Raw genomic sequence first — 14,505 nt, 5'->3', positions numbered from 1 at the left:
TTTGGAAAAAGCTTTAAGCCAGGAACCAAGCCAACCAGTCTTCCAGAGAATCGTGAGCATAAAACATTTGATTCAGAGTTGAAAAAAGATAAATTACTTGAGTGTTCAGATGCCCTTCAGGAGGTGTCAAGTATCAAGAATTAATGGACACCCTGCAGCCAATCAGAATTGAGTATTCACAGTGTTTCCCAAAGACTGGGTTGGGACCCACAGGTGGGTCGCAGGTGATTTGGGTCACCAAATACATTTGAGGAATCTCTTCCATCGTCTTTTATTTAATGTGTATATTATTTTACTGATGAGAGGGGGGAAATGAGAGCCTATGTTAACTTGTCTCATTTGTAAAGTATTTAACATTTTATTATTTTTAAACGTATTGTTTTCAATAACATAATAACACTAAGTTGTGATGTATTAAATGTATATCACTTTGAAATGGCTGGTTTACTTATTTAAGATCATATAAGGTGATGAACTGGCAGTAAAAATAGACAAGTCATATTCAGTCATGTCCATATTATCATAACATTGCTTGTTGTTTATTAGTAACTTTTAAACAGTTTCTAATTTCTTTGCATCACATTTTGAATGTAGCGGTGTGTGTCCACGACTTAATATGCTCAGGTGTGTGTCCACGACTTAATATGCCCAGGTGTGTGTCCACAACTTAATATGCTCAGGTGTGTCCACGACTTAATATGCTCAGGTGTGCTCAGGTGTGTCCACGACTTAATATGCTCAGGTGTGTCCACGACTTAATATGCTCAGGTGTGTCCACGACTTAATATGCTCAGGTGTGTGTCCATGACTTAATATGCTCAGGTGTGTCCACGACTTAATATGCTCAGGTGTGTGTCCACGACTTAATATGCTCAGGTGTGTCCACGACTTAATATGATCAGGTGTGTGTCCATGACTTAATATGCTCAGGTGTGTCCACGACTTAATATGCTCAGGTGTGTGTCCACGACTTAATATGCTCAGGTGTGTGTCCACGACTTAATATGCTCAGGTGTGTCCACGACTTAATATGCTCAGGTGTGTGTCCACGACTTAATATGCTCAGGTGTGTGTCCACGACTTAATATGCTCAGGTGTGTGTCCACGACTTAATATGCTCAGGTGTGTGTCCACGACTTAATATGCTCAGGTGTGTGTCCACGACTTAATATGCTCAGGTGTGTGTCCATGACTTAATATGCTCAGATGTGTGTCCACGACTTAATATGCTCAGGTGTGTGTCCACGACTTAATATGCTCAGGTGTGTGTCCACGACTTAATATGCTCAGGTGTGTGTCCATGACTTAATATGCTCAGATGTGTGTCCACGACTTAATATGCTCAGGTGTGTGTCCACGACTTAATATGCTCAGGTGTGTGTCCACGACTTAATATGCTCAGGTGTGTGTCCACGACTTAATATGCTCAGGTGTGTGTGTCCACGACTTAATATGCTCAGGTGTGTGTCCACGACTTAATATGCTCAGGTGTGTCCACGACTTAATATGCTCAGGTGTGTGTCCACGACTTAATATGCTCAGGTGTGTGTCCACGACTTAATATGCTCAGGTTTGTCCACGACTTAATATGCTCAGGTGTGTGTCCACGACTTAATATGCTCAGGTGTGTGTCCACGACTTAATATGCTCAGGTGCGTGTCCACGACTTAATATGCTCAGGTGTGTGTCCACGACTTAATATGCTCAGGTGTGTGTCCACGACTTAATATGCTCAGGTGTGTGTCCACGACTTAATATGCTCAGGTGTGTGTCCACGACTTAATATGCTCAGGTGTGTGTCCACGACTTAATATGCTCAGGTGTGTCCACGACTTAATATGCTCAGGTGTGTGTCCATGACTTAATATGCTCAGGTGTGTCCATGACTTAATATGCTCAGGTGTGTGTCCACGACTTAATATGCTCAGGTGTGTCCACGACTTAATATGCTCAGGTGTGTGTCCACGACTTAATATGCTCAGGTGTGTGTCCACGACTTAATATGCTCAGGTGTGTCCATGACTTAATATGCTCAGGTGTGTGTCCAGGACTTAATATGCTCAGGTGTGTGTCCACGACTTAATATGCTCAGGTGCGTGTCCATGACTTAATATGCTCAGGTGCGTGTCCATGACTTAATATGCTCAGGTGTGTCCACGACTTCATATACTCAGGAATCAGGAATGCTTTAGGAATCAATTTTCGATTCCTCTGGAGTTTAGATTCCTTTAGAATAATAATTTTGGTGATTCGATGGCCAACCCATAGTACTGACCCAGAACATGGTATCAAGACTACTGGAGCCTTTGTGTCCTTTCCTTTGTTCGTTTCTACTCTGACCTCACTTGAACTTTTGACTATGAACTGACATTTATTATTTGCATATATTATTTGCATTTATTTGCACTGTCTCTATTGTTGTATATCCTATAATCAATCAGCACCCAGCTTCGAAAAGCTGGGTGCTTCGAAAAGCTGGTCATATCACAGATCCGCCCCACACTCCCCCCGAACCACGACCCGCTACAATTTGCATACCGCCCCAACAGAAGCACAGCGGATGCAGTAGCACACGTGCTCCACACCGCCCTCTCTCACCTGGAGGGGAAGGACACCTATGTGAGAATGCTATTCGTGGACTACAGCTCAGCATTCAACACCATAGTACCCTCCAGGCTGGTACGCAAGCTCAAGGATCTGGGACTAAACACAGCAATGTGTGACTGGATCCTGGACTTTCTGACAGACCGCCGCCAGGTGGTGAGAGTGGGCAACCTCACCTCCTCCCCACTGACCATCAGCATAGGGGCGGCTGTAGCTCAGGAGGTAGAGCGGGTCGTCCACTAATCGCTTTGGATAAAAGAGGTCGGTGGTTAAATTCCCGGCTCCTCCAGTCTGCATGTCGAAGTGTCCTTGGGCAAGACACTGAACCCCAAATTGCTCCCGTTGGTGTGCCAGCACCCTGCGTGGTAACCTGCTGCCATCGGTGTATGAATGGGTGAATGTACCTACTGACTGTAAAGCGCTTTGGATAAAAGCACTATATAAATGCAGGCCATTTACCATTTACCATTTACCATAGCATAGGAGCGCCCCAGGGGTGCATCTCAAGCCCCTTCTGGTACGATCTCTACACCCACGACTGCGTGGCGACTCAAACCTCGAACACCATCGTGAAGTTTGCAGATGACACAGCAGACGTGGGGCTGATCTCCAGGAGCGACGAGACGGCCTACAGAGAGGAGGTGGAGGCCCTGGAACAATGGTGCCAGGACAACCTCCTCGATCTAAACGTCTCATAACGGACAAGCCCGTCCGTAACGGACAAGCCCGTCCCCGTCTTTTATTGTCACACGAACACCACAATACATGCATGCGGCCACAACACACTCATGCTGACGGTGGCCGGTGAAAAGTGTCCTCTGCATTTAACCCATCCAGGCATGTCCTTTCCTCCGGGGGGCAGGCCAGGAGCAGTGGTCGCTTTCTCTCGTACAGCGCCCGGGGACCAACTTCGGATGTTGTCGTCACTGGTCGGATGACGATGACAATCTGATCTTCTGCATGTTTTTAGTGGGGGGGTTATATACGGAGGAACCCCCTGGGGGAGCACGGGGAGAACATACAAACTCCACACAGAGAGAAAGGCCCTTACGACGAGATACCCCACCTGGGCAGTGGGCACTGAAGATATGGGGGGGAACACAACCACAGCGCCCACAGTGTCCCAGGCGAGAATCGAACTCAGGACCTTCTGACTGTGACTCCAAGACCAAGGAGATCATTGTAGACTACAGGAGGGGGGGGGGGGGGCGCACCCCCGTCCCCAATCACCATCAATGGCACCGTGGTGGAAAGGGTGGACAGCTTCAAGTACCTGGGAGTCAACATCCACCAGCACCTGACATGGGCCAGCCACACCGCCACTGTTGTCAAAAAGGCCCAACAGCGACTACACGGACTCAGGCGCCTGAAGAAATTTGGGCTAAGGACCATTGAAAGCCTGCTGACTGGCTGCTTCACCACCTGGTACTGCACCACCATGGACCGCAGGGCGCTAAGAAGAGTGAGGCGCGCGGCCCAGCACGTAACAGGATGTGAGCTGCCAGAACTGCAGGAACTGTACAACCAGTGCTGCCTCAGGAGGTCCCTGAAGATCATCAAGGACACAAACCACCTCCACAACAGCCTGTTCTCCCTGTTACCCTCAGGGAGGAGATACAGGGTCCCAAAAGCACGCACAAATCGCTTGAGGGACAGTTTCTTCCCGCAGGCCACAAGACTCCTTAACATACACAAATAAACTCCCAACAATCATGTAGTAGCTGTACTGCAGCTGCTACCATTACGTATGTTTAATTAGGCCTATGCTATCTGCACCTGTGCAAACAGAATGTTGAATTATGTTTAAATTATGTCTATACTATTTGCACCTATGTGCAGTGAATATGTCACTGTTTTTTTGGCTTGTTTTATTGCTTTACTGCCGTATTGCTTGTTGTTTCTCTTGTTTTCCTGCACCTATATGCCCTGTTATTTTGCACTATGTTGTAACGGAGTCTACAGCACAAGAATTTCACACGTGATACTTGTACTATGGAGTGACAATAAAAATCTTGAATCTTGAATCTTGAATCAAATTGCCTAGGTGGACTGGGCGGGCGGTGTCTGTCAGTCACGATTTGTGTCACAAAAGTCCCGTTTTGTAATGTCAGCCCAGCCGATACCACGCCACCCCCCATTAACCCCTGAGGTGCCAACTCCTTACAAACACAACAACAGACACACACACACACACACACACACACACACACACACACACACACACACACACACACACTCACGCACACACACACACACACACACACACACACACACACACACACACACACACACACACTCATGCACACACACACACACACACACACACACACACACACACATACACACAAAACACACACAACAAGGGGCCGGAATCCCACCAAACTAGATTTGAAGGCTGATAATCGAGTTATGTACATTACCTTTTATTTTTAAGTATGTACTTCTTATATTACCTTGCTGTACTTGAAACATACCTAACTTCCTTGGCATTGTCAGCGAGTTGCTGCTGTGGCACCCGAATTTCCCAAAGTGGATCATCTCATCTCATCTCATCTCAACAAACTGTTTTCTCTGTGAACTCGACAGACTGTAGTGTGGAAGTCCCAGGAGGGCAGCTTCTCTTTCTGAGCTGCTGAACCAACAGCCAGACCACACTCAAAGCCGCTACAGATCATCTCACCCGTTGTGATGTTTGGTTGATCTGCAGCCCTCGTCCTTTTGAACTTTTACTGCAGACCTCAGTCCCTTCCCACCCACATGCTGCCTGTCTTTCTTTTGTTTTCTCCTGTCTTTTTTTTTTGCCTATGACTGTCAGTGTTTTGCCCGGCAGCTCGTGCACAATCAGCCTTCTCGAGGGGTGGGAAGGAGGGGAGTCTCTCTATTTGCATGCGGCCCGTTCAAGGTTTCTTCCAAGTTTCTCCTACTAAGTTTTTTTCTTGAGAGTTTTTGCTTGTGTGCATTTAGGGTCTAAGACTGGCGTGCCGGGTAGATTAGGCTGTAGAATACCAAGATTGTTTGACTTGCTAAACAATCTAGCTATATACCGATACCTACTTTGAGAAGGGGTAGGAGGAGTGACATTGACCAGCAGTGCGCTTAGCGCCTCCTTACATAGAGAATGAATTGCAGAAAGACGCTGGCTTCTGAAATACACACGTCCACGGCACCATTAGCTGACATTCTCTGTCAAGTTCTCTGAGACATGGGGTGAATTAGCTCTATAGAAATAAACAAACCTGAACTTGAACAAAAGACTAAGGCACTTCAGTGGGGGAGGAGCTCGTATATTTTCTACAACCTTTATTTGCAGAAGGAATATTTCTTAAGCGTATAATTGTATATCAACAACAGCCTGCTTCTCACTTATTCATTTACAGACAAGGGCCCCTATCTTCCCACTGGCCTTAGGCGCTAAACTGCTGTTAAACGCAAAACGAACCCGCCTTGCGCCTGCCTTGGGACGATAGCATCATGGTGTTAGGCCCCGAAATGCGCTTTACGCCGAAGAGGCATGGCGCAGTGCCAGAATAGGCCAGAATGGGCGTTCCGGCCTTAAATACCGGCCTAACGCTATCTTCCCCCCTGGCGTTAATTTAGTGCTTAGCGCTTTTCAATACCAGGCCTTATTCAGTGCGCCGCTTATATTACTGTGCGTAATTGCGCGGAGCTCTCCTCTGCCATCTCACTCTCTCCCCCCCCCCCCTCTCTCTCTCACTCCCTCTCTCTCACTCCCTCTCTCTCGCGCATCAGACAGGCACAATGACCGATGAAAAAAAAGTTGTTACCGTAGTTTTGAGCCCCTGTCATTCAGAGGCTGTTGCATCATCCTACCTGTGCGCTCCCCTACCTAAATCTCCCAGCATGCATTGAGGCATACATACAGAATACATTTCGACAAGAAATAGCAACCAAATCAGCCTAAATAGGCTAAGTGGTAGATATAAATAATATGTATGTTAACATAAGATGCAATTCTGGAACATTTCAATATTGGACAAAATAAAACATAAAAATTAAAACACAACCCTATGTGAAACATATATGTAATCCAGGTGGTATATACAGTATATCCCTCGCAAAGTTTTTTTTTTCCTTCTCTTTTTTCCTGATTTTGTATCCCATTTTTATCCCCCATTAGTGCTAGTTTTAATTTATTTATCCTGGTTGCTGCTCCACCCTCTACCGATCTGGGGAGAGCCGAAACTGGCTCCATGCTTCCTCCGAGACATGGGCAGTTAGCCAGCCGCTTCTTTTCACCTGACAGAGGAAGCTTCACTGGTAGGACATAGCACGTGGGAGGTTCACGCTATTCCAACCAGTTCCCCTCCCTCTGAACAGGCACCCTTAACGACCAGAGGAGGAACCACATTAGCAACCAGGATATTGCATGTTTTGGTGAAGGGGGTTCCTATATAAAGAAACCCCCGGGAGGCACGGGGAGAACATGCAAACACCACGCAGAAAGGCCCTTTTGACGACCCCACCCGGGCGGTGGGCACTCGAGGACATGCGGACGGGCACGCATTCCTTCAGCGTTCACAGCGTCCCAGGTCGGAATCAATCCCAGGACCTTCGAGCTGTGAGGCGACAGCGCTTACCACTGCACCACCGTATCCCTCGCAAAGTTAACGTGATTTAGATGAGTGACAGCCGTAACACGGTTCTACTGTGCTGTCCGCTCCAATAAGACTTGGCTTACTTCACATGTACTTTTACAATAAAAACACATTCATGCAATGACTTTACATAATATAGGCTATATTTATGTGCAATGACTTTACATAATAATAAAGTTATAAAACTACCTGCCCTGAATGAGCCGAGTGGGGGTGCTCGTTCACTATTGTGAAAGTTATGTTTACAACATAAAGATCATGGAATTGGATGGTATCAGGAATGTCACTGATAGTTAACGTTCTATATTGTGGGCTACAGGGAGACCGCATCAGCCCTGCTGAACAGATCTGTATTTGCCTGGCTGTAGGTTGACTTGTTTTATTCAGGCTATGATCTGTGATGTGCTGAGATATCCAAATTGGCATGAAGAGATGACAGCATGCAGCCAAAACCCGGACATGGAGCAAGTGGATCGGAGCTTCGAAAGGAGGAATGTCATTGAGTAACTGCAGTTCACCAATGAGCACAGTTGTGAATAATTCTACGCTTAAAAGGCGTGGTTATAATGCTTAAGGCCGCGTGTAGTGCGGACACGAAAATATCGAGTGCGCTGGTCCACGCCCACTAATATGCGCTGCGCCTGGCGATAAGTGCTAATTTAAGGCTGTTGTAACGATAGAGCCCTGCTTCTCTTATTCATTTACAGACAACCTGTTTATCAACAACATGCTGCTTCTCTTATTCATTTACAGACAAGCTGTTTATCAACAACATGCTGCTTCTCTTATTCATTTACAGACAAGCTGTTTATCAACAACATGCTGCTTCTCTTATTCATTTACAGACAAGCTGTTTATCAACAACATGCTGCTTCTCTTATTCATTTACAGACAAGCTGTTTATCAACAACATGCTGCTTCTCTTATTCATTTACAGACAAGCTGTTTATCAACAACATGCTGCTTCTCTTATTTATTTACAGACAAGCTGTTTATCAACAACATGCTGCTTCTCACTTATTCATTTACAGACAAGCTGTTTATCAACAACATGCTGCTTCTCACTTATTCATTTACAGACAAGCTGTTTATCAACAACATGCTGCTTCTCTTATTCATTTACAGACAACCTGTTTATCAACAACATGCTGCTTCTCACTTATTCATTTACAGACAAGCTGTTTATCAACAACATGCTGCTTCTCACTTATTAATTTACAGACAAGCTGTTTATCAACAACATGCTGCTTCTCACTTATTCATTTACAGACAAGCTGTTTATCAACAACATGCTGCTTCTCTTATTCATTTACAGACAAGCTGTTTATCAACAACATGCTGCTTCTCTTATTCATTTACAGACAAGCTGTTTATCAACAACATGCTGCTTCTCACTTATTCATTTACAGACAACCTGTTTATCAACAACATGCTGCTTCTCACTTATTCATTTACAGACAAGCTGTTTATCAACAACATGCTGCTTCTCACTTATTCATTTACAGACAAGCTGTTTATCAATAACATGCTGCTTCTCTTATTCATTTACAGACAACCTGTTTATCAACAACATGCTGCTTCTCTTATTCATTTACAGACAACCTGTTTATCAACAACATGCTGCTTCTCACTTATTCATTTAGAGACATTCATAGCAGGGAGGTGACCAGTATAACCATAATCTTGGCGGAGTGCCCAGTAGGTCGTGCAGGAGCGGAGTGAGGGGAACAGACAGAGTGCTGACATGATCCAGACTAAACCACATCCCTCTGTCAGGTGTCACTGTGACAGCTTTATTACCCTCAACCAGCACAATCTTATTAGTCTGCAGCCAGCGCTGTTATTATAGCTCTCGGCTGCCCCTTTGTTGCTCTCTCACTCTCTCTCTCTCTCTCTCCCTCTCTCTCTCTGTAACTACCTCTCTCTCTGTCTTTATATACTGTTACGTTAAAGTGAAGGATAGCTACAATGAAAGAGACCCCAGGAGACACAGACAGCAGACTCGACGGTGCCAAGGCCTCAGATGAAAGAAAAACAACACCTTCTTTGGTTGCCCCCTTTTGCAGAAGGTCTACCCATTGAAAAAAAGGAGAGATTTCCTGAAGTCAATCATTCAATATCTCTTAAATCTATAGCAGATCTCACCTATAGCAGGCTCATTATTTTTCTGCCAAGAGCTTACATTACCTATTATCCTTTAATATATGTCACTTTTTTCATGGATACTGTATCTCATTTTGGAGCAAAACTCTTTATTTCTATTCTTAACTTTGAAAATACTAAGCATCTCACCCGCTACGTGCGCTCGATTCCTAGGCTCGGCCGCTGCGCGGGCTCGCTAGCTCAGCCCCTGCGCAGAGTCACCCGCCCTGCAGCTCGCTGAGCTGGCCCTGCAGCTTGCATACGCAGCTCGGCTGATGCGTGGCCTCACCCACACTGCAGCTCGACCACTGTACGGGCTCACTTGCTCTATGACATCACTGATGTCACAATGCACAATTGCTTAAGTGAAATCACTGATGACATCACTTATGACATCATCAGTGATTTATGACATCATCAGTGGGACATAAATTGAAACAGAGAGAGAACAGAGATTGCCCACATGCTCCCTTTTATGATAGGAATGATAAGAATGCAGAGTCTAAATTTAGCTCAGGCGTTTTGAAAAGTTGTCATCACACTTTTAATGGAAATGTCTTACGTCTTACGCCAATACATTTTCTGGGAAAATATTTAACTTAATATAATATAATTTGACAAAAGATATTGGTATTACTTGCTAAAAAAAAATTGTTGCAGGACTGTAACCATAAATGTCTGTAGCTATAGCATCCATGCTACTCTGTAGCACAATGGTAACCATAGAAACATCTGTAGCTAGCATCAGCTTCTAAACAGCAATCCAAAGTTTGCTGCTCTCTGAATGAATTAAATCGTCCATGTTTCTATCCTCAGTCAGTAACCAAACAGTAATAGCCACAAATAATTTAATTTGATTAGAAGTCAAGCAAAATTAACCGTATGTTTTGACTGCGAAACAGAAATGCTCGCAAGTAATTTTTTGTCAAGTTTCAAGTCTTTGAGCCAGAGTCCAAGACAAGTCTCAATTCTTTGGTCACAAGTCCAAGTCAAGTCTCACATCTCTTATGGATGAGTGTTCTATCTGCTGCTTAGAACACTGCATAGATCAAAGTAAACTAAGGAATTCAAAGCATGTACTGTATTAGCCTCACTCTTTTATTAGCATACAGTATCAGCATTGATTATTATTCACTTATTATTCAATATTATTATTGATTATTATTATTATTAGTAGTAGTAGTAGTGGACATTTCCTTAATGTTAACGCACCAATAAATAAATAAATAAATATATAAATAAATAAGTAAATAAATAAATAAAGATTGTTCACGAGTCCCAAACCTTGAGTCCGAGTTTAGTCTCAAGTCTTTTGAAACTTGAGGCTTGACTTCAGATGTGTCCTCAAAAGCCTCAAGTGACGTCCCCCTCTGTGCTGCAGAGTGCTATGTTCAGCTCATCAGCCTGTTACTCGGCAATAACAGACCTCAGAATGCGTTCATTGGCAGAATTGCATGTTGAACAAAGCAACAAAGTGTGCTAATGGTAATATAAGAGAGTGTAGCCTACGTACTTGTAGGTGAGGTCGGTCTTCTCCCAGCGGCCTCCGTACAGGACGAAGCGTTTCTGTCGGTGCCGGTAGTGGAGCTCCTGGGCGGGGTAGTCCGGGACGCCGCAGCGAGGCCGCTTCCACACGCCGGTGCTGTTGGCCTCCTTCACCAAGTCCTGAGGGTGAGTAAGTCGACCTTTCTTCTTCAGGTCGTGGAACTTTTCAGACACCTGGAACAAACCCTGAGAGAACAACAGGGGTCATCAGTTTAGCTTGGTTTATTAATTTGAACAGTCATAAAACATCAATCAAAACATACAGGTAGCCCCCCCCCATGCAAAGTCAAAGTCAGTTTTATTGTCAATACTACCATGTACAGGACATACAGAGCAGCGAAATGCCGCATCGCTCAATCCACGATGCAGTCAATAGAGTAGAAGACAAAATAACAGGTGCATAAAATACTAGGATAAAAATACCATAAAACATAAAATAAATAAAAATACTAGGAGTTGAAATAGCCTATATAAGTTAAGTTACTGTAGGGGTCCGGGGGGGCCAAGGCACAAGGACAAGGCATGATAAGGCGCATGACAAGACAAACACCTTCGGGATCAATAAAGTATCTACCTACCTACCTACCTAAACACTATAATAAAAAAATAGCAGAAGTGCATGCCTCGTTCATTGAGGTCTCTCTATCCCGCTAAGTAGCAGTGGTCATCTTTCTTTTGATCTTTGGTCATCAGTTTGTGTCATGTAGTCTATAAAGTGGGACAAGCATAGACTGTGACCTCACCCAGTGGTTTGTGGACTATCGTCTATTTGATGTCTATTTTGCCGAAGAATGTATAAACGGGTGAGTTATATAGACCCCTCCACCCCCCCCCCCCCCGTGAACATGTGCATTAAAGTTGGCCATTTTAACATGGGGGTCTATGGGAATTGACTCGCTTTTGGGGCCAGCCTCAAGTGGCCATTCAAGGGACTGCAGGAAGGAACTGTTTTTGGCACTTGCACTTTGGCTTCAGCCCGGGAGGTTGCCGCTTGGGAAAAATGTAAGGTGGAAGGGGAAAAAAGAATAGAGCAGAGTAAAATTAGGAAAAAGGAGTAGAGGTATAATTAAAGCAAAAGAGGAGGCACAAAACAAAAAACAAGGAGAAAAACAAAGAGAAAAGAGGGAGGACGAAGAGAAAGACCTGAGGCAAGCGTACATGTCAGTCGTGCTCAGATAAGATTCAAGATTCACTTTAATAGCCGCACTAAGTAATTCGATTACAAACGAGGAATTTGAGGCAAAGCGGTTACATCAATAGTCGAGACGCAAAGCAATACAGAAAAACAATCTCAAATTATAAGGTGCAAAATATAGCCTACAGTCCTTTAAAGTGACATATGATGACATATGATGGGGGGCAGGTCTACAGGCTACAGCTACTCCCCATCTTCTTGGTCCTTCCTTCTTCCTACTGCTACAGTGCAGATTTCAGCTACAAACAGGGTGTTCAAGTCAACTTGGCATCTTAGCGCTTGTGGTGACTTGGATTACGCCAGGTGAGCAGTATGAAAGCATTTTTTCTTTTCTTGTTTACCCAGTGGACACACAGCCGGCCCCACAGTCCGTTATCGCTTCACCTGAGGAAATGGCTCCGCTCATTCCACAGCAGCAGATTACAGAGGAGAGGAGCGCTGCACCGCCCCATCCCGACCCGACCTGCTCAGCACCTCCTCAGTCCAAAGCCACCAATCTGCAGTTCAACTGCTCTTTTATTTGTTTTTTCCCCATCAAAATGACTGCTTATTGGAGCATCTGGGGAGTATAGAGGTAAAAGCACGGGTGAACATGCTTCCTACTGGCCTCCTAGTGGCCTCCTAGGGAGGTGTTCCAGGCATGTCCAGCTGGGAGGAGACCACGGGGCAGACCGAGGGCTAGGTGGAAACATTATGGGCCCTATCGTTGCAATCGGCGTAGAAACTGCGTTTAAGGCTGTGAGCCCCGTCAAGGAGCCAAACCCACCCGCGGGTCAGGCCAACACGGGCGCCGCAGCAGGGGTCATGACCCAGAGGCAGAAATGAATGCAAACGACAAATGACTAAACAAAATGAGACAAGGAAGGACGGGGCGAGCACCAATTCAAAAATGAATGTAGTTACTTTTTGTGAGAAATAAAATAGAACAGGGCGTTTATTGTGAGTTGCCGCAGTGGGCCACCCCCCAGACCCGACGGAGGGGATCGGTCCACCCCACCTGAGGTCCCATGTTGTTTGGTGGATTTTTTTGTTGTTCACCTATCACTTACCCGTTTAGTTCAGCCCATTCAAGCAGTAGGTTGGTGTGAACAGAGTGCTGATTGTGTTTTGGTTGTGTTTGAAGCCCTGCGCTCTGCGGGACTCGGGGGCTTGTTGTTCTGTTGGAGGTTATGGGGAACAAAGCCCAGCAGGACTGGTGGAATGTGCTCCAGCCTGCAGAAACACAGACTGATGAGTCTTGGATCAAGGAGGAAACAGCAGAAACACCTCTCCGCCCGCCCGGCCGCCTCCTGGGCTTCAGTGCGCTAAACGGATTCTCTGAATTTTATTTGCCTTTTATCCCCACAAGGCACTTGTTCTCATTACATGGGGTGTGTGTGTGTGTGTGGGGGGGGGGGGGGTTCTACCCTGTGCTTCAATTTCCATTGAATGGCTTGTTAGCATTGTTAGCATTCCCAATTAAAGCAGCTACAGGGAACTTTTAACTGGTGATGAAATATGCCTCACATCTTACCTACATCATCAAATGAGACCATCAACGAGGAAATCTGTGCGCAACCGGTGCACTGCAGGACTTCCTGTGTTTACATCCGTGTGAAACTGGTTGTAATTTGTGTTCCAATAAACTTGAGCTCAAACTCCGGTCGGCGAATGAACCAATCGCGTTAACCTTATGCAGTAAATAAAACAGCGGGGGAGGAGAAGCCCTGGCCGGCCTGACGCAGCAGCTCGGCCAACTCGCTGGTCACAGCGTGAGGAGATTCGGTGTTCGGGAAATGCAGTCGTCATTGCGGGAGAACACACAACTGATCTTGTCCACAGGGGCCGCTAAAATCACCACAAAATGAAAGTTCCTCGTACTGTAGCTGCAAAACGGACACTAGTTGTGTCCTGTGGTTTTAAAGTCGAGCTGAAACGGCATTTCGAGAGTATCTAACTTCCTTATCGTGATGTATTTTTCCAAGTAAAACGGGCTATACAAGTGGGACATGAGCCAGACTAGGTTAGCCACGTTAGCATTGTTAGCGTAGCTTCCCGAACGGAGCCTAATGGCTCAGGGAATAGTAGACAGAATATCAGCTTTTCTTCTTGCAGTAACGAGCCTTGAAACTTTTTCCTTGTGGCTGAGTGTTGCTGTAATGTAAACAGTTTAACACCATTTCTACTATGTTTCTACACTTTCTACCAAGGAGCTGCTGGGTGCTACTGTTGTGCACACCCGTGCCCAAGGGCGGGCATTGGGGGGCCAGGCCCGCCCACTGAATCAGCTGTGCCCGCCCTGAACGAAAAGCTTTTTCCCCCTACATGAGACGTACTGTTGTACTGTCTATTTAAATCTCTGTGTGATGACGGAATGACCCAGGCTACTCTGCATCTGATTGGCTTACCCTGATATTACAAAAA

General features: G+C 45.5%; 1 protein-coding gene across 1 annotated transcript in view; it reads right to left on the bottom strand.

Moving 5' to 3' along the window:
• The window catches only part of mmp11a (matrix metallopeptidase 11a), a gene marked incomplete at its 5' end in the record, with an annotated part of 52,665 nt that overhangs the window by 14,080 nt on the left and 24,080 nt on the right, over positions 1-14,505 (bottom strand). Inside the window, one exon of the mRNA XM_083645469.1 lies at positions 10,876-11,069. Within this exon, the coding sequence (XP_083501595.1) occupies positions 10,876-11,069 (194 nt within the window). The remainder of the gene's footprint in view (positions 1-10,875; positions 11,070-14,505) is intronic.

Source organism: Poromitra crassiceps (assembly GCF_964638095.1).
Source record: "Poromitra crassiceps genome assembly, chromosome: 10".
NCBI lineage: Eukaryota > Metazoa > Chordata > Actinopteri > Beryciformes > Melamphaidae > Poromitra > Poromitra crassiceps.
Note: the sequence above shows the minus strand (reverse complement) of the source record. Positions and strands in the feature narration are given on the sequence as shown.